General features: G+C 40.4%; 1 protein-coding gene across 1 annotated transcript in view; it reads right to left on the bottom strand.

Annotated features, from left to right (window-relative positions):
* Positions 1-8,316: 8,316 nt before the first annotated feature.
* eml2 (EMAP like 2) overlaps positions 8,317-21,302 on the bottom strand; it is a 29,493-nt gene continuing 16,507 nt past the window's right edge. Inside the window, exons 5-22 of the mRNA XM_072391926.1 lie at positions 16,910-16,938; positions 16,017-16,146; positions 15,588-15,737; positions 14,804-14,873; positions 14,456-14,566; positions 14,222-14,317; positions 13,928-14,062; positions 13,712-13,811; positions 13,385-13,539; positions 13,044-13,169; positions 12,835-12,966; positions 12,681-12,748; positions 12,379-12,467; positions 12,180-12,277; positions 11,901-11,988; positions 11,644-11,739; positions 9,863-9,993; positions 8,317-9,170 (exon numbers count right to left, since the gene is read on the bottom strand). Of these exons, the coding sequence (XP_072248027.1) occupies positions 9,045-9,170; positions 9,863-9,993; positions 11,644-11,739; positions 11,901-11,988; positions 12,180-12,277; positions 12,379-12,467; positions 12,681-12,748; positions 12,835-12,966; positions 13,044-13,169; positions 13,385-13,539; positions 13,712-13,811; positions 13,928-14,062; positions 14,222-14,317; positions 14,456-14,566; positions 14,804-14,873; positions 15,588-15,737; positions 16,017-16,146; positions 16,910-16,938 (1,930 nt within the window). The 3' untranslated portion in view covers positions 8,317-9,044. The remainder of the gene's footprint in view (positions 9,171-9,862; positions 9,994-11,643; positions 11,740-11,900; positions 11,989-12,179; positions 12,278-12,378; positions 12,468-12,680; positions 12,749-12,834; positions 12,967-13,043; positions 13,170-13,384; positions 13,540-13,711; positions 13,812-13,927; positions 14,063-14,221; positions 14,318-14,455; positions 14,567-14,803; positions 14,874-15,587; positions 15,738-16,016; positions 16,147-16,909; positions 16,939-21,302) is intronic.

The following is a 21,302-nucleotide window of genomic DNA, read 5'->3' as shown; positions in this document are numbered from 1 at the left end:
GTTTATCTAAATGACAAGGGCTCGACCTACAATTACAAATTTGTAACAAAGACCAAATCGAGCGTGCATGGAGGAGGGAGTCATTTTGCTTTGCTAAGGCAGACGGCAGAACCCATTCTGTAAGCCATATCCATTATCCTTCATACCCAGCTATGAAACATGCTCTGCAGTTATGCATCAGATAGATAAAGTTCTACAGGAGGATCACAACTGTTCGGTGAAAATCTAACTTTTTCATCAATTTGTTTAGTTAGATTTTCACCAGGCTGTTACAGCCACCTGCCAGGAGGGTGCTGCAGCCCCTGAGCACCCCCACTTCCAACATCCCTGTGTACTTTCTTTCTTTCTTTCTTCTCTTACTGTTTGAGTCAAAGTTTCCTGACTGGAAACTCTATCACAAAGTTAGATATCGTGAGAGTTATTTTTTACATGAAAGACTAACAGAGATCTGAGTATACTGCACTGCATTTCCTGTTCTCATCAGTCTGCACACACTTACGCACTCAGAGTGTAATAACTGAAGCATGTTATGGACAAATCAACTTCAAAGGAAAAATGCCTGTTCTTTAAAAATCTCTCTCCTTCTTTCTCTTACACACCTCATATCCAGCAACTGGTGAAAAACCTTAAGTTAAAACCTTTTTTCCTTTAGAATCAAATCGTGTCTCTCCTTTAAGGCCAAGAAGAAACTTGTTGCCACCACTTTTCCATCTGTGTTGGATTATGGGGATGCTTTTTACGTGCATTAAATGCTGTTAGGTTCATCACAAGCCTTAAAACCCTCTCACATCACTGCACACTGCTCCAGTTGGACTGTCTGCCCTGTGCTTCTGCAGATTCAAACACTGGCATAGTGTCTTTTATGAAGCTATTCATGGTCTGCTCCGAAATTAGCCTGAGAACCACATCTTTCAGAGAAGTACAGGAAGTTATTGTCTCTGTATGATTAAATGTACTGAGGTTTTGTTGTTTTGATTCATGTTGTGGTTATACTTGTATTACTTTTAGTGTAGACTGTGTGTATTGTGGTGTTGTCTTTACTGACCTGGACTGCTGCCTCTCTGCAGCTTGTTCTCAGTTTAGTGGTTTATTTCTCTTTTTAAAAATAACTTTGCCCATATTTCTTGTTTGACACATCAGTGATGACACTACACAGGCATGATATTCTCTTTGTTCCTGCCTGCCTCTGGCTTGATCCAGTGTGCAACTGCATCATCCCATCTTAGTGATGTGCTTTGTACCCTGCCCTCGTTTTTGCATTAACAGCTGCTTGCTAACATCACTTAAATGTGATAGATGGTATCAAATGGTCTCTTGGTTTTAAATCAAATCAGTGACAGTGCAAATGAATCAAGAATTGGAATTAGGTCATTTTCCTGAAATGATTTTCCACTATGTTCTCAGTAGTCATGAGTAGTTTACATGCATTCTTTTGTATCATTTGTGGCACTGTTATCCAAAGTGCTCACATCAAAATGTTTCTCCACATGTACAGTATCACACCCATCAGCCTGCAGCAGCTCTGTTGAGACAGATGGAGTCTCCTAAACATTGGAGAGGATCCAGGCCTGTGAAACAGCAACAAAATGAACGCCATGCAGAGATGAAAGCATTTTTGTGGCTGCACAAAGCATTATAATGACTTTTTCATGACAACTCGGTGGATTTTCTGTGAGGTGGGTAGGTCTGAAACAGCAGTATACTGTAAGACTAAGGAGTCAGCTGCCGTCCTGGGCAGCTGGTATTCAGTATTTGAGTAATTTCATTTTAATTTAGTACCTTACACTCAGTTGGTCAATGTCAACCCAGTTCAGAAAAGACGAGTCTTTGGCAGTTTTTAAAAGAGAAGAAAATGACTTTTCTTTACTTCAGAATTTACAGCTTTGTCAGGTCTGGGCACCTAAATTGCCTGGTTATGCAGAGGCATTAACAATTATTAGATTTTGGCTCTGAAAATGATTTGGTAACGTCTGCGCAGGAGAAGCAAGCTGGGTAGGTGTAGGCATTGAAAACTACCTGGTTGGCGTTGAGAAAACATCGAGATTTGAGTTAAAAGAGACCTTCTCACAGTCAGAATAGTTACATGCATAGCTGAGTCGAGCTATGGTTGTAGCCCAACATGGACCACCAATAATGTCCCAGTATTCATGCACAGGAGCAGAGTCCAGTTATTTACTGAGGTATGACTGACAGGTAAAAGAAGACCGTAAAAGAATGAACGTTCAGGACATTCTCCTGCTTGCATATGGAAATACTGTATTTCCTTGTGTAATACTGTTGTACAGCAGCTAATGGAATCCTACTGTATATAAATGAGCCCTCATGCAGTTTTTTTTATACTCAGCAGGTTGACCAGCACATAAATTGATGTTACGCAGCAACACCCCATACATCAACATGTGGCTCAACAGGCCGTTGGCAGCAGCTCAGACACCCTGGTGACACAGAGAAAAGATTATCAAACAACCTGCATTCCTGACCCTTTCTCCAAGCATTTCCTCTCTCCCACTCCCTCTTTCTTTTGTTTTAACCTCAGCTTTCTTGGTATTTCAGTCTCTTTCTCAGACCCATTTGAACAGTATAACCCACCTTTTATAACACTTTTTGCAACAAAGTCGCACATCTGGATTTGGTTCATGAATGCTGCTTTTCTGAAATGATGCTGTTAAAAAGTTTCTACATAAGAACCCAGCTACACAACCCAAGTTTTCATATCTCCACAGATAGGTCCTACATTTTAAGGAAAAATATTGAAATCTCAGACAGTTTTGAGCAGATTTTTTTTATGTGGGAACCCCTGGTTGAATTGACACAAAATGCTTGTGCAGAATTTTTAGGAAACCATGTCCAACCTGCTAATAAATTAAAACTTCTGCTTCTACTTTGTAGTCAGATTTTACATGATTTGTACAGGAGTGCATCACTTTTGAGTTAAACAGCTAGTCATGAGATGCAGATGCAGTTGCATTCAAACAATAGCCCCTGCATGGAGGAGGAAGTCTTATAAAAGTCCAAATCTGTAAATGCTGAGGAGTCCGATAACGTTTGTATGTTGTAAACTTTGTCAGAGGCTTTTTTCATGCGATGGTACACCCTTTAATTTGCTGTCAGTTTAAGTATACGCTTAGCTGTTGATTTATTACTAATTAGTTAATGGTTATCAGGATGGTTTCTGGGGCTGCTGGACTATCCTAAACATATTTATTTGTGTGGTTGGGGCAGGACCAGTCACCTTGAAATGAAAGATTCTCTAACATGCAACAGAAGGTTTAATGAAAACCAAAAACATGATGTTGTTAAGTGATAGTCCAGACTGGTGATGAACTTGGGTCTTCCAGATGACAGTCCTGTGGGATTTTTTCTTCTGATGTATATAGAAAAAAAGGGAAAATGTGAGTTCCAGCACCACAAATGAATAGTTTACATTTCCTAACAGTTTGATGGGAAACCTTCAGATACACAATAAAAAACTGAGTGGGATCCTCTGGGACGACATTGTGAGGTAATCAAATATCTGAGAGTACTAAAATGAGATGTTTTCACCCTTTTTTTGTGAATTATTGGGGATGCTGAAATATATATCGGGCTTACACTGATATAGCCTGTTGACTGCAATGGGGCTGCTGATAAATAGGACAACATCAAGTGATGGCAGTGGCTGAGATCTGTGTCCTGATTGTGTCATAGTGACTTTGCCCTGAAAATGAGAAGATTTATTTACATCCCATTTCTTTAGGCCCAACATTGAAAAGTCGCTTATTTTTAATACACTTGAAAGAACTGGGGCTAATTCAAAGACAGCATCATGAGGGGTTAACATACTTTGAAACTGTCGCTATTCAGATTCTAGACTTTATTTAAACAAACTAAAGACACAACTGGGCTGGATAACCAGAGGCTAAACTTATGAAAGAAAAAAACAAAAGACATAACTAACCAGAGGATAACGAGACGACAAGAAACAGAAAACAAACTGGAACAAACAGAAAAACAACAGCGAGGATCTGAAAAAGATGGAGATAAACCACAGAGCTTATACACTGAAGTGGCTGATGAGACAAGCGGCAGCAGCGGAGGCCAGAACTTAAAGATAAACACGAGAACAGAACTGAGGCAAGACTGGACTGAGATTACACAAGAAGTGGACTGAAAATCAGTGGCAACAGGTCTTATGGAGGGATGAATCCTCCCCAGAGCCCGGACCTCAACATTATTGAAGCAGTGTGGGATCATCTGACAGAGAACGGAACAAAAGGCAGCCCACATCCAAAGAAGAGCTTTGGGATGTCCTTCAAGAAGCCTGGAGAACTATTCCTGAAGACTCCTTAAAGAAATGACAGAAAGCTTGTCTCAGAGGGTTCAGACCAGATATTCAAGCCTCTTAGAATTGTACACATGTTATGGGGACATAAATCTGTGTATCCTACCACTGTGTTGAGAGTAGCCACCTTTCTGGGAACCAGTAGCAGGTCCTCATGAATATATATTTATATATGATATATATTTATCTGTAAAAGTTGGATTGGGTTATGTTAAGGTATACAGCGTCATAGTTCTGAAACTGAATGCTAGTCAGGGTAATGCCATCTGAGGCGGCGCATGTTTGCGTTTGAGAGCGCGACAGCCTCAGGGATGTACTTTCACTCACTGTTGATCCCAGACTGTCAGAATCTTCCATTCTGTGTTATTTCATTAAGTGTCACAGGGAACATGAGAACAAATCAGTGCATTTTCTTTTCTCACGACTCTTCTCCCATCAGAAAAAACAATAATAACACTCATGTACATGTTTTATATATCTCATACATTTTTCCTTTCACACCAAACAGGTAGAGTGAAATAAAAAAATCACTGTTATGGGATCAGTACTTGAACTGAATAAGTCATTTTATGACTTTATCTCATCAGTTTCTTCACTTCAAATAAGCTGATTTGAGCCAAAAATATCGTTGGAACCAAATTCTGGTGATTTCTGAATTTTCAGGAGTCCGTTACATGTATATATATTATATATATTGTATTTATATAGATATAGATATAGATATATATCTATATCTATATATATATAGTAATATATATGTATATATTATGTACATGCCTACTTCCTCACTTTTCTTGAGTGTGTTGCTGGTTTTAAATTCTGGATTTGTACAAAACTTCTGAATAAAATGAAGTTGGTCATTGAGAACAGTTACATGCACAACTGAGTCCAACTCCAGCTCAATAATCTTCTTATTGAAGATGCCATTTAACTGAACCACTGTAACTGCTCCTGTATACAAGCACAGGAGCAGAATGGAGTATTTGACTGATTTATGTCAAAGGCTCCAATGTTGTGGAATTTGGTCAGAAAACGTTCAAGATATTCCTGCTGCTAATAACTTTCTCTGTGGGCGATCGTGGTATTTGTGGCATGATTTGCAGCATAAACGTTGTCTTTAAGTTACTTGAATGGAGATTTTTTTCAGATGATGCTGCGGTTATGAAAATCAGGATTTTATTAGAGCAGAGCGACAGCCTGAAAATGCTTTAAGAGAAGTTGATACGCATCCTTAATGGGCTGATTTTCAGCCACAGTTTCTGACATTCTTACCCATTTATCAAACTAAACAGCAAAATATGTGACTGCAGCTTTATTGGGTATTTGTCTGCATTACTATACAGTTACACATCTCTGTTTTTACAAAAAGATGGAACTTTTGAGCATGTATGGAGCACCTAGACCCATTTTAATCTTGTTGAGTGTACTCATGCAGAAGTGATTTGATTTGGTTTTTGAAAGCTTCGTGTTTTGTACGATTTTAATCAAACTAACATAATATTTACATGTATTTTTGTTTTTTGTGTGACAATTTATTTCTAGTCTTATGTAAACATGTGAAGAAAAGCATTTCTCTGTGGTTATATTTGTAAAATAAAGGTGCAAACAGATGAAAAAACTACAGATTAGATGTTTCGTTGCGTTTTAAAAAATTCAGTTTGTATATTACTTTCAGAAAATGAAGAGAATGTGAGGAAAGTGTGACGTGGCAGCGCTGCAAATGTGTAAAAAAGAATGAAGAAAGAAGAATTTAAAGTGTTACCGTGACCCTCTGAATGCCAAAAGACTTCTGATGTCTTTGTCTTCCATCTTTAAGGTTTGTGCAGACCTCATCCTGCCTCCTCTTCCACGTCCCCTGTGTCACCCCGGTCCTCAGTTTCTCTGTTTATTATGTTAAAGTTGAGGGTATCCTATGTCTCTCATTCCTACTTTTACTGTATGGGAAGTTCTTGAATGTGAGGTCGGCGATAAATCCCACAGAGCTCATAAAACCTACAGAAACAAACTATTTTTTACATCCTAATATATGAAGAGACATACATAGTAAAGTTATTCTTTACTCAGTTTACAGAGGGACATGGGAAGGTTATTTCTACAGGATACAGCAAGTAAATAATACATGAGTGTTTTCATTTCAATTTACCCAAAAAGGTTTTCAAGCTTAAATATCTTCTTGAACTCGTTGTTTTCTTAGCCGACATTATTTCAGTGAGTTTAACGGAGTGCATATCATTCTTATTACAGAAATTCTGCTTCTAACATGTTAAATAAAGCATTAATGTCTCTAAATTATCACCAAATAAACTTATAAAGGCTGCACTCTTAGGCAGAAATCACTGTGAGATCAGGTGCCTTTGCATGTTGGATCTGGAGTTTCAGAGTAGTTGAGAGGTTTGGTACCTTATTCACCGGCACTAAACATCATCCACACAGTGCCAGGTCTCCACAGCACAACATTTCTTACATGAGCACCAAATCGAGGGTCAGAGTTAGCAGCTCTCACATCATGAACCGCCTTGTTCAGTTGACAATTCACCAAAGATTTAAACACTTTGTACGTCTAACTAGCAAAAGTTAAGGAAGCCTTGAAGATAAGTCAGACCGAAGAGACAAATAACCTCTAGAAATGTGCAATAAATATCGGAATTATCTTTACTTTTGACGGCTGTATTAACCACTTTCACTGCATGAGAAAGAAAAAGATTCAGTTTCATTAATATGTTGCAAAAATATAATCCATGGCAGTGAGAGTCTTTAACTACTTCATCAAGTTTTTACACCATCATAAAATGATAAATATTGCACATCTTGTTTTTTACACAGTCCATCTGTTGGAGAATGTCAGTGTTCATTTTGCCCTGATGTCTGCCATAAAAAAATATATAATAATATAATTTAACCCTCAGAGCCAAAAACACATAAAACAGATTTTGAAAGGTTTTACAGGGTGAAATAAAATGATTTTCAGCTGTTGCTGTGATGGGAAGGATTCAGATAGACACAGTGGACACAGTGGTGCAGCAAATATAATGGAAAAGAGGGAAGAAGAGTGTTTCCCAAACTCAGAAGAATTTAATTTATCGTGTTCTATTCTGAGATCTGATATTTAAACTGAAATAATTCACCTTTAAACACGACACCTGTTGGCTGTCAGTACATCACCAAATTGTTAAATTATCCACCGACCGCTGTCCATTTTTGTTTCTCCTTTTCCACAAAAAAAGTTATTTAAAAAAGCATGAAAACGGATTTAAAATTAGAAAAAAGTCAATCCGGCTTATGTGCCAAACAGAAATTTATTCAAAGGGATGAATACTTAATTTTTCTGGGGAAAAAAGCCTCCAGGGTACTTGGGTAAAAAACTTTATTAACAAAACAGAAGAAGGCAAAGCACAAGCTCACTTCCAAAGCACAGCAGCCTACATTACCTCTCTGTCAACTACTAAAAGTGCCACAATGAGAATGATAATGATAATAATAATGATAACATCCATTATCGTTACAGCTAAATATTAAAATAACACAGCCACTCGGATATACTGCATAATATCTATATTTACTCTGGAGACCATTAACAGCATCTACAGCAGGAGGGCAGCCTCAGTCATGCTCATTCTTTTGCGCTGTAGCGCCATCTAGTGCCTCCTCAGCACAGTTACAGTAGTAGTACAATCAAACACAGCAGCCTGGGGGGCAAAGGTCAAATGAAACAGACACTTTGAAATGATCTCTTTCTCCAAAAGCAATACTTACAATCTGCACCTTAACAGTTTGGAAATAAGGCTGAAGGACTGAAGGGTGAAAGATAAGAAGGCGAGGGGTTGTATTAGATTCTAATGAGGAATGCCATCTATTTTAGGATTTCAAACAATCATACTTTGCTCAAAGACAGGTCAGTTGATTCCTCCTTCATGCTCTCCGACTCTGGAATCTCACACTTTGATGGGTTTACATTCTGCTGTACAAGATCCCTGCACAAGTTTGTCACAAGTTCGAAGGTTTAACTGATTTTATTTTTTAAATCACAAGCATCTACTATAATCTCTTTTGATGAAATTAGGGCCATGTTGTAATCCTGACACTCCAAATCATGGATGATTAACATCATAGCTCCTCTTGCTGTTCTGCTGACATTTACAGGTATTTTTTTTCTAATTATTCAGCAACCAGTTGGTTTCCATTCAGTCAGGATGATACAAAAATCTTTGAATAATTCTTTTGTAACCACTGCTGGATTTTATATGAGTTCTTAGTGAAATTAATGGAAACCAATGGCAGAAAAATACCACAAGATATTAGTGTAGCATGCATTGAAAACTTGCCAGCAAGCTTGTCTGTTAAAATAGATGGAATTCCCATTAAAAGGGTTTCAATCGAATGTAGTTTAGGCACAGTTAGTACTAATGCTAAAGTCACAGGTCTATCATGTGGTCACCATCTGCATCATTCAACTGGGAACAAGTCAAGATTCACTTTCTGCATTACAACAAGTCATTTCTCTACAATCCATTACAAACAGCAAGACTTTTATATTAATTACAGTGATACTCATAATCTAATTCAGTGTGACATCAGCGGGATGACCAAGTTATGCGTGCTGTTTTTAAATTCCCGTTAGGCACAGAGGGGTGCTGCCACCTGGTGGCAGGGGAGTAATGTGGTGAGGAGGTGGCAGGGCCCAGAAGTGGTGCTGATCCCTGCCTCTGGGGATGTAAAGTGTTGCCTATGCAACCACCCACTGCAGGATGCTGGTGTCTTTCCCGCCGGTGGAGATCAGGTGACTGTCATCATGCAGGAAGGCAACGTTGGTCACGTGACTGCTGTGGCCACTGTACTCGTGACTCAGAGCCTGTAAATGTGGGAGAAGCAGAGGGAAAGTCAGAAAACTACTTAAATATCACAGAAAGTAACCGTAAACATCTGGCAGGCCTCTCATCACAGGTTGAGTACATTTTACAGGAATTATCTCTTCTTTCGTAACAAATCTTCAGAAAAAAGATCAGGTGGAGTAGTCTGAGTGATCAAGATGCCAGAAGTTTGGAAAGTCATACAGATTAAACAAGGATTCAGTTATTAATGATGGGTATACACACGTTTTGGTTTTGCATGAGTGTTCAAAGCCGGTTCAAGACAGTTAAAAACACGTTGCAACAATTTGCTGCTTCTGAGTGCCTGAGCTAATGGAGGTCATTTAGTCTGAATGGATAATTACGTTTACAACACTGGTTAAATGTGTTTGGATAAACACTTGTAAAAGAAAGTGGGACAGCCTAAACTTGATTTTTGGGAGCAGAACTCTCACCTGTTAAAAATTATGCTCATTATCTGTCTGGTGATGATGCCGCGCTAAAAGTTTTTGGTTTTTACAGCACTCGTTAACACTTCATCAAATGTGGGCTCAAAATAAACAGTGTGGCTGCTCGGCTCTTCAAAAGTTCATGCTGCATGTGTGTGGAAGCAAATGGAGCATCGGAAACAGTCGAAAGGCCTCATGAATACACCATCAGATAAGTGAATCGTGTGTCAGTGGCTGTGTCTGACCCTTGGTTGAGAGCAGGGGAAGGAGAACAAGTGCACTTTGCCAAAGTCATCAGCAGAGGCCAGCAGGGATCCATCATGTGACCTGCATACGGCGTTGATGTCTGTGCCGTCTGCACCATCTGGCCAAATCCCTGGGAGACAAACAGAGTGAGGAAGACAGCAGGAGAGTTAACGGGAGACAGACAAATAGTTACAAACGTAACATTCTGTTTCAGCCTGCAGCAAAATACAGAGTATTGTGCACTTGTTTAAACTAGAACACAGTCAGTCAGCATTTGGAGGGGAAGACAGAGGGATGGATGACAGACGTAAAAAGCTGGATTTGTTTCAGATTGGTAAAACCTACACTGTTCCAGGAGGTTTGAAGTTTTAAATAGTGAAGCTCCGAAGCGTACATTAAGTAAGAAAGCAGCATTTCACCTAAAAATCCCACGATCGATGACGATTGAAGTCTCGCTCGTGGCACAAACGCGTAACTGGTTAATCTGGTAAATCAATTCATGCATGGACTTGCATCCCAAATTTTGAATCCCAAATATGAACAGTGTGGCTTTGACATCTTTATAGTAGCTCAACAGAAACAGGCACAAACAAAACATGAAATCAAAGAAAAAGGCCAACATACAACAAGCTGAAATACAATGAATTACAGAGCTACAGATCATATTCATCTTGTATGTTTGAGTCTGGCATTCATAAACTAACTGTTTGTTGGTGGTATCACATGATAAACCGGGGCAAGTTACAACAGTAGATATCCTGTGTGGCAATATTCTGAGATTGTATTTAGGTGACTTACAAAGTAAGATCCTTATTACTGACAGATTTAATCATCTGCATCTTTGAACAAACAACGAGACAGAACAAAAACACAGAGATGACAAAGAATTGAACAGATTTGGGATATTGGGTTTAAAGATTATATAGAATTAGGATCTGGAATGAAATTAATTAGGTGGCGCAGATGTGTGGGGTTTTAGTTCTGTTAGCTTACAGCATCAAGGTTCCCGGTTTGAATGTAAGCTAATATTTCTTTCATCTGACCATGACTAGTTTAAAAAGCTCTGGTTGTCATTAGAGCTGCCACAGTGTAACATTTGTTGATGCAGCTTAATGTATTTTCTGCTTATCTTGGTTGTTGAGGGGGCTGCAGCACAGTGTTTAAATGTCTGCCTTGAGGTCAAGTGTTTAGTTAAAGGGTTAAAAACATCTCTGAATACTCACTCGTCTTTATAATACAGCACCCAACCTTCAGCATACAGGCATTTTAACATTAAACCAGTCAACAAAGGCAAAGACAGACCAAAGCACCCCCACCACTGAAATTTATTAAAAGAAATACTCTGCAACACTGATTCCTTACTGTCAGCGTCATGTATTATATGTCATATTGCTAATGAAATGCTAACCCTCCAGCTAATCAGCCAAGTATCCATGGGATAAAATGTATTATTAAATTTAAACATAAGTCATTAGCTTTAGCTTTCTGCACAAAGACAAAAAGCAAAGAACTAGCTAACATTGATTCCCTACTGCAAGTCTTTTTGTGGTCACTTTGTGTCTTGTTTGATTAGTTTTTCCATTTAGCATGTGTTCATACAGGAGACAGGGAAATAAAATGTTTTATTGCTTTAACGGCCTTCTTGTTGCCGTTTCCGCTTTCTTTGTTGGCTGGTTTTATCACTTGATGATTGTGTTGAAAAGCAGCCAACTCCCCCCAAAAATGCACAATATATTAATAATAAGAATCAATCTTAAGAACACCAGCTTTAATGACCTACCAAAGGTGTTGAAGCTCAGGGTGCAGGTAGAAGTGGCCCACTCCAGGTTGCGCACTGTATCCATGTTGGTCACATGTTTTCCATTGGATGCCTCCCCTGAAAACATTAAAATATTCATTATGTTCCATTAAGTCAAGAGTTTGACTATTTTAGCTGAGTAGCAAGTTACAAATAAGAACTGTTAATTGGTGCCATCTAAATGAATTAAAACAGAAAATAATTAAAGAACATGTGGACGGAGAAGAAGGATGACCTACAGAAGAGGATCTCATAGTCTCCTGAGTTGGTGGCAAGGTATTGGCTGTCTGTGGACCAGTCCAGATGGGTAACGAAACTGGAGTGTCCCTGAGGAAGGAGGAAGCCAAACAGTGTGGGAGGATCTTATATTCTGAGCAGTTTAACAGTAACGATACAGACATTTCCATTTCAAGCTTAGTTTTTAACCTTCAGTGGCTATAAACTAAAGCAGCAGCTTTACAGCAATATTTCATTTTATTCTTTAAGCTTTAAGCTTTAAGCGTAATATTTGAGCTTACAGTGCATTTCCCCACGCGGCTGTACTTTCTGCCATTCTCAGTCACAGCATAGATGTAAACAAAGTTGTCATGGGAAGCAACAGCCAGAAAGTTTCCATCTGCAGACACAGTGAGCTCAGAGTTAACGGTGCAGTTCCCAGAAAACTGATGCATGACAGTTCAGTGTTTTATGGCACTGTGTGGGTGATGTGGCGACTACCTGGCGAGTATTTGACATTGGAAATGATCTCATTGCCATCTGTGTGCACAGAAACAAGATCTCGAGTGTCGGTGTCCAGCACCAACCATCTGCAACACACATGGGCCAGACATTTGGGAAATTTTAAGATAATGTTCTTCAGTAGTTTTACAGCCATGAATTATCTCAGATTTGCACCAAGACTAACAAACCACTGTCAAAAACTAGAATAATACATTATAGCTTAAGTTGTTATCTTGTATTCAATGTGTCTTCCTAAATACAAAAAAAAAAGAAATATGTCAGACGGCAGAAAGGCTGACCTTCCAGTCATGGTGCCCACAGCCAGAACAGCCCCGCTGGGATGGAAACCTGCAGACCTCCCTGGATCCTGAGGAACAGGAGGAAGCAGGGAACCATTTGTAATTTCTTTAGCTTTTGGATTCAATGCTCATTGCATTTCACCATCCTCCTTACCTCGATGGTCTTGCTCCAGAGGGGCTGGTGGGAGTTGGTGTCCCAGAGGTGAACCTGTTTGTCCTGTGAGCAGGTAACAAACTGCTCCATGGAGGGATGGATGTCCAGCCCCCACAGCTCATCTGTGTGACCCTGAAACACATCGCAGAACTTAGCCAACACACCTGGGACTGTAATGTTAAAATAAACTGACTTTTGTGTGCAGCTACCTGTACAATAGGGGTCAAGGTATTGGGAAAGGCGGCCCTGATGATGGCGTTCCTCGTGGTTCCAATGAAGAGTTCTCCTGGTTTACCTTCAGCCAGCGCCCGGACGGGACCGAGCAAGTCGGCCACCTGGACACACACACATCACAGAGGGTCAAATAAAGCTCACATGTTCCCATCTGGACACTTTATTCATCTGTATGACAGCATCAAAACATTGTAACAACGTGATGCCACTCTTTAAAATCCCAAATTGTACTTTCTTAACCAGGACACTTTCTTAAGCAACACAACTTTTGATCCTCCTGCTTCTGAATTAAACAGTCCAGCTCCAGCACTCTTACCTCCATCTCAGACTGTTTTCTGTAGTTGTGGTCCCACAGCACCACCTTGCGGTCTTTCCCACCTCCAGACACCATGGTGCCATCCTTCAGGACACAAACAGAGAAAATCCCCCCTTCGTGGGCCCCCGACACCACCTGGCTGATGCGGTTACCACCTGGAAGTCAAAGCAGTTCAGTAACACATCTTGTGTGGTTATGTTGATGAACGTAATCCCATATGAATTCCTGAGCTTTCAACAAAAACAATCTTACATTCTGAGTAGTTTGACTATTAGTTAGATTTAATCTCCAAATTTCATGGATCTCTACGACTCATTTAGGCTCTACCTTTGGCCCAGATGTAGATATTTCCACTGGAGTCTCCTGTGATGGCATCTCCATTCTCCGCAAATGCCACACACAACACATACTTTGGTTTCTCATGTTTCTAGAAAGAAAGAAGTACAAAAATGTGCTGAAAGACTACAGTTGTTTTAACCTCTTGTCCTTACATGACAACTACAACGGCAAGGTTTGGATCTGTCTACAGGCTAATGGCCGTACCTCAAACAAGCCTTGTCTCTTGGTGAGAGTGTTGCCCTCCATGGTCCAGAAGTTAAGGTGGGATTTCCCACATGTGACAATCAGGTTTGTGTCCATGGGATGAAACACAGCGGCCAGCACAGAGTCATTGGAGCACTGCAGGGACAGAAGGCATGTACCAGATTAATTCAATTATAGCCCTTTGTTCATGCTTCTAATCCTCTCAGGTTCTTAACTAAAGTTTAGAACAAACAGATAATATCAGTAATGATGCTGCTGCATGAAGGAGATCAGGGACTGGTTGCCTCAGAGTACCTTGACCTCAGCCAGTTGCTTCTCCTTCTGCCAGTTCCAGACGGACAAGATGTGATCGTTGGCATCGTCCACAGCACAGAGGAAGGTACCGCCATTCTGAAAATGTAAAGTGTTACATTTCCATTCAGAGCAAGAACACAGCAGCAGCTTTTTATTTCAGCTAATATTCTGAACAACTGAACACAGCACAGGGTGAAGTTGTCAGTCAGCTCCTCAGGCTGAGGCGCCTCTTACCGACTTGGAGAAAGACACGCAGGTGACGGCTCTGTCAAACACGCCCATCCCGATCACATGGAGCGTGTTGAGGCTCACAGAGTCCCAGACACGAACGTGGGGAGCCAGCAGCTGAACAGAAGAGTGACGGAGATGAGAACCCATTAAGAAACACTGTGCTAGAGAAGCAAATATATATGTGTGGGATAAGAATAAAAAGATACATTTTTACTCTATTTCTCCTCATACAAACTATTTTAATCTAAATGCTCTTTTTTTATGAAATATGAATTAAAGAAAAACTTTAATTCGATATTTAGCGATGAGGAAAATGCACAGCGGGAGGATAAAAGTGTGATTTCACTGTACCTTTCCATCTTTAGAGTTTCCAGCCACTTGCCCTGTTGCTATGGTAACCATGTCAGGATGCACACTCAAGCTAAGAAGAAAAACATACAAAACATTAGCTTTTGTTGAGGAAATGTGTGACAATCAAAGCTTTTCCAGTGCATGTGTGTACATTCAAACACACCATGACACTGCAGCTGAAGATGGCGCATTTCTATCTTTTAGGTTTTTCACATAAAATTAACATTTTCAAATTTGACAGGAGGCATCAAATGCTCTGGAGAAACGCTACATCAAAGATATAAACTCAGAAAGTTTTTTGTTACAAATATCTGTCGTGCAACAACTTTCTGCTTCTAGAATAAAAAACAAGATTAAAAGGAAGCTAACAACGAGGGGATCTTTACAGTAGCAAGAAGACGAGGAGTCAGTATGACGGCGTGGGAGAGAAGAGAACAGCTGACTCCCTGCAGAGACGCGTCGCTTTCCCAGCATGCCCCAGGGGAATTTAGTGTTTACATCCCCATGGCTCCAGGGACAAAGCCGATTCAGGATGTCAACCAGTGCCAGTTAATAAAGCCACACATTTCTGAGCCTGTCTACAAACGTTGTGAAGAGAATAATTTCACTAGATGCTCACAAAAAAGTCAAATGAAGCATTTAAAGTTCAGTGTGTCTCTGCTTCAACTAATCTCTCACACAATACACGAGTCAGTACAGCATGTGATCAGAGTAGGTGGAAGAGGCCGGGCTGTGCAGGAAATCGTGCAGCTTTGTTAAAACATGGTCTTATCCGCCTTCTCACCATTTCACATCGTCGTTGTGGCCAAGGTAGTGTCTCTGCTGCTGCTCCTCTGTGTTGTACAGCACCACCACCGAGGCGTTGAAGTACACAATCTCTCCTGTGGGCAGCAGGTAGAGGTTGGAGCGACAGTCACGACCACGGTAGCCGTACCTGGTCCATGCTTTAGTTAGGGAAGATGGCGGAAGCTGGTGGAAGGTCTTATGTTATCGATCAATAAAAAACAAGAGTGATATGAAAAGTTCAGGCCAGAAAACACTTTAGGTGATAATCCAAGTAGGTCTGATGGGATAAGTTAAAGCATGTCTGACCTAAAGTTTGATAATTAGTTTATAAAAAGAAACCCCAATTATAATTTATTCATATCTCAGTCATCCATCCACACAGTCCTGCCTGTGTCCATAAATCTCTCTCTTTCTCTTTGGAGGATACACCCACTGCAGTTTGAGCTTGTGGTCTGGCAGCGCCATCTTCTGGTCAAGGCTGTAGCTCTCCCTCTGCTGGTCGGGGACGTGCATGGTGACAGGGCGACCTCGGAGGAACATCCTCACGTAGCCGTCCTCTGCAGGAAAAGAGAGGGATGAAGAGGTGCAATCGATGATTAAATGGAAAGAAAAGAACAGAGAAAGAAAGGTCGAGCTCACGTGTGTGTGCACGTTTCCTCTCAGAGAGTGACATCATCTCAGTACAGATACAAGCAGACTGTCATCCCTTTCCACTAATCCAACAGCTTTGTGTTTCATACATTTTCTGACCTTCCACAAGCAGGTGTTTTGTTCTGGATTTTACAAAATCTTCAATTTTTTCCAAATTGTTTCCTGGCTACAGTCAGATAAACATATTGTACACATCCTTCTCTGTTTTCCTTCCCCAGTAAAAATCAAGCAGAAGAGAGAGGATGCAGAGGAAAATAGTCAGTGTTTGTCCACAGAAAGATCATGAACCTGAAAAGCCAAGCCCTCATTAACCTTTAACCTTTAACATTAGCTTATGGATGCTTGGAAAGCTCAAACAACCTCAGATATATGCAGTTCCATCGCCCCGTCTTAACACTTTCCAGCTACAGAAGATCTTTACTTTTAGAGCAGTTTTATGATATCAAGACGTTTGTACTCATCTCAATGAGTGATTTTTAACTTTAGGTTAAAAAATGACAGCAACGAGCACTTTCGAGTACTGTAAGGACTCCTGCTGGAGTTTCACACATTAGCAGCTGCTCATCGACTTTCCAGCAGTTCAAAGTAACGCTAACTGGAGGGTGAGACATGATAACTAATGCACGCTTGCACACAGATACAAAGCAAAGGGAGTAAATGCTGCTTTACCTGCATTGAAGGTGCATTCTTTGGATTTGCTGAAACAGAGGAAATAAAAATCGATTAGATGTCTGCTGTGAGGACTGATGTGCAGGATGAGATGTTTCACAGTGTGACTCACATTTAGAAGGGAAACAGAGAAAATTAAATAAGTTGTTTTGAACTAGTACGTTGGTATTATCTTATTTTAAATATGTTATTCTTATTTCAATCAGCTGATTAATCACATAGTTGGACATTAGCACCAGGAAGGATTTACACTATGACCTGTGATAGTTAAAGATCTTTGTAAAAGGATGCATCATCACTGTATCTTCAGAGTAAGACTAAGTGGTGGTGGTGTTTTAAACTGTTAAAATGGATGCATCCTGCTTAGCGATGCACCAACTGCAGTTTTCATAGTAAACTCTAAAGAAGAATAACCTTAAATAATATTATTTTCTTTCCAGAACTGCACCAGGCTACAATGCTCTCCTCTCTCCATCACCGGAAATCCCAAATATAAACTTACTATAACTTGACTATAAATGATCTTATCCTGATAACAGGCTGATCAGTAAGTGCATCCCTGTTCCTGCTAGCTGTTGTCTCATGGGATGGAGAGATTGTAGGGGGATCCATTTCATCTAAGCAACAATTTCAGGAAAGATCAGACAACCATAAATCATGCAACAAATTAAAACATTCATAAACAACATCACAAATTTGTTTCCTAACTTATTCTCTATAGCTCACAATACTGTGGACAGATCCATTACATTTCTCTACATAGGACAGCTAAAAGTGGCCTTTTGTTTCAGCGGTTTTACATTTTGAGAATCATTTTTAGGCTTTTTCTAGTATGTTGTGTAAATACATTTCCCCCTCAGGCTCAGATTGGATTTGACTAACAGGGAGCATGAGTAAAAGCTTGAGCTGTTTCATGTTGTGCCTTTTGATCACATCAGCAGACAAAGTCAACAGCGAGCTTGTATTGTCGCCACGTATACAGAAGATTTACCACAGGTGGCGACGATGTGGCTGCCATCCCGCGCAGAAAAGCTCCGTGCATCTTTAAGCAAAAAATGTGGTGACTAAGTCTAATGACACCTGAGTGGGCCACTTTGCCACAATGTGTCATTAAATATGTCAATCTAAAGCTGTGGCTGTCCCGTGGCTTTGCAGCAGCTCAGCCAAAACTGCAGCTGTTCCTGAATCAGCTATCTGTCAACTAATCAGAACACAAGCATTTCAGTGCATGCTGGCCACTCAGCCCAACCTGTCAGGATGCTGTCAACCAATCAGCTGACAGCTAGATATCACTGTGGCATTAAAGGAGCAGGTAAAGCTTGATGACTTAAAGGGCAAAGACGGGAAAGTGAAAGCTCAGCAGCAGAGGAGGGACACGTTGGACAGAGTTTTTCTGTGGAAACGCGAGAGGAGGAAAGGTGGAGTGAAAGCAACACAACAGGCTGTGTTAAAGCTGTGCTTTGTGGAAAACTCCACAGGGATGAACCACGTGCGTCAACCTGTCCTGATATTTATCAGACTAAGAGTTAAGTAAAGGAGCCTCACAGCACTGAGACACCAGGTGACATTTATTCATGAAAGTTTTCCAGAACAGTTCTGTCATAACGCGTTTTAGAGATCAACAATGGGTGCTATTTAAGCAACAAGCACACTGATGAGTCACAAAAGATCAGCGATCAGAGCTTGTATGCATGTTTGAATTAACATGACAGATCTGAAGAAGATTAAAGGACAGTCTGAATAGTGAACAAATGACTGAGAACTGAATGGTGTCTGTTGAGTCTCTGGGCAGCTGGAGCCCACCAGGCAGGCAGGGTGTCGGCTCTTTGATATAACCACATAAAGGCCTGTTTGTTTCCTGGACTGTGTGTGTTTGTGTGTGTGTGAGTGGTCTGCCAGGAAGATGAGGCGTGGTACGGCTCTAACCAATAACAGACTGAGATCGATCCAGGACCAGCAATTAGTGCAGGGCATGCTGGGTAACTGGCAACTGAACAGGCCATATAACTCTGAATCCAAAGCTGATGCAGCGGCAGTGTGAGCTTCTAGGTTTCCCAGGAGAGGGGACGCACAAACAGAACATTCATTAACATGCAGCACTGAGTGTGTTGCTAGGATTTTCTGCATGCTTGCACGCTGAAAACACACCGAGTTCAGATGTAAGGTCCAGAGGGGACCAATGAGCAGTTGAGACCCTGCATCATGTCAGAATATAGCAGAAGAACTGTTGGTAGTTATAAGCTGGATATGTTTTTGCAACAGTTGCAGAATCAACACACATTTCTTTAAAAGCAAACAGGTCATGTTTACCAGCTGTCATGGTGATGGCAACAGCTTTCAACCAACAACTGACGTGCTTCACTTCTTCACGAATCCTTCCTCCTTCCTTCGAACAGTTCAGATGTTTCATTTCACTTTGTCCACCATCTTTATCCGGTCCACTCACTGCTTCACTTATTTTCATTCACAGTGAAATTGTGCCACCACTAAAGGGCCGTAATGTGACTCAGGCTACGTTCAGACTGCACGTCCAATGTGGCCCAAAGCAGATGTTTTCATGTCAGTCTGAACAGCAAAAATCACATTTTTTCTATCAAATTATGCGATCAGAAATCTGATACAGACCAGATTTTTTTCATGTCTGTACGGTCAAATCAGAATTCATGCGACTCCTGCATCACTCTCGATTCTGCGCAGATGTAAGTCACCGCAGGTCTGCGTCTGTCTTTTCAAAACACGATGGACGAGAGCACAGACGTTAACTGTGAGCAGTAAATCAGAGCAGAACTTTAGGGCCTGCGGTCTGTAATTACATTTTGTTTATCCCGTTTTGTCTGTATTTAACTTTAACTCTTGTTTTTGCACTCAACAAATGAGAATAAATTAACTCTTTTAACACTTTAAGTCGTGAAGATGACACAGTTTATCCATCGCTTGATTCATTACAGTGAATACAAGAGATTTGTTCTTTTGCCGTGATGAGAGTCAACAGACCCATGATTGATGTTGTTTGCCTGCTTGTTTGCAAAAATATACAAAAAAAAAAACTACCAAGACAAATGTCATGAAACTTAGAGGAGAGATGAAACCATAGGAAAAGGAAAAATACGTTAAATATTGGTGTGGACTGAGAAAACTTTCCTAAAATAGAGTATCTGCTAATTAGCATCTGCAGAGGCTCATCACCGTCTTTCATATGTTGGCTGGAAGCCTAGTGAAAGAGCTACATCCATCTTGAGGAAACTACAGCGATACATGCAAAGAGGAAATGGATTCTGCGGTATCAGTAATGGGTTGCAGCCCATGAACTGTGCGATCTGTGGGAGAATGAACATCCATTTACTGATCCATAATGACTAAAGTACTGCAGCAGTCAAGCTTCTGAACACAAAACGTCTGATTTACTTCACATTTCCACTCAACTCATGTAAAGTATACACTAAAACCTGACTATAATATAGTGGACAGCAGGTGGTGAGACAATGCAGGAAAATATTTAGACAAATATTCGACTGACTGAAGGAAATGAGCCGTCCTTTGACCTCTGTTCTTTCAATAGTTTCCTTCAATGTTCACGGTTAGAAGTGGGAGGCTGCTTTTTTTTAATCATAAAGAGATTTTAAAAACAAATGCAAATAGAGTGATATTGACCAATCATTCCTTATATATTCACATCTCTAAAACAACCCACCTCTGTGCAGCACTCCTGGATTAAAAGGATTATTTTTAAATCCAACTTTAAATGCACCCATTATTAGATGAAAGGAAAGGTGCGGTTTACTAATTCACTGTGGTGCAAAATGCTGGTTTTCAATTAGACACACGGTCAGTATGTTTGTTGCATGTTAAGCAGGAAGTTCAATCAATGCTATCTGCAAGGCGAGCAGCGTCAATAGTTGTAACATTTGTCCTACAGCCGCATCGGCCTCCTCCCTTTGCAGCAGTTTACATAAACTCATAAGCACTCAAGTGAATGTTATACAAGGAACATAACTGCAGTCAAAGCAGTTCATGCAAATAAGACCACAGTAAGTGATGTGAGGTGGCCAGTTCAACCTGAACATGTGCAAAGCTGTCATTGTGCTCTGGCATCACTGAAAGATGTGCTGAACAGTGCGACTGTTCTGTCACATCGTGTTCACCCGTCTGCCTTTCATAATCCGACAGATTTGAAGCTCATATAATAGCTTTTTAACCACTTCATGGCCCAAAAAGGAGCTTTCACCTGTGAGATCAAATTAAATGCAGATTCTGTATCAAACAGTTGAAATCGCATTTTTCTTTATTGTTTCAACTACTAAAGTAACATTATTTTGACATCATTTTGTATTTTGAGTCATTTGATCTATGACTGACTCCTGCTTCTGTTTTATTCATGTAACTGTGCAGCTGC

Source organism: Leuresthes tenuis, unplaced genomic scaffold (genome assembly GCF_036924035.1).
Source record: "Leuresthes tenuis unplaced genomic scaffold, fLeuTen1.0.hap1 SCAF_9, whole genome shotgun sequence".
Lineage (NCBI taxonomy): Eukaryota > Metazoa > Chordata > Actinopteri > Atheriniformes > Atherinopsidae > Leuresthes > Leuresthes tenuis.
This window is presented reverse-complemented; position numbering and strand designations above follow the sequence as displayed.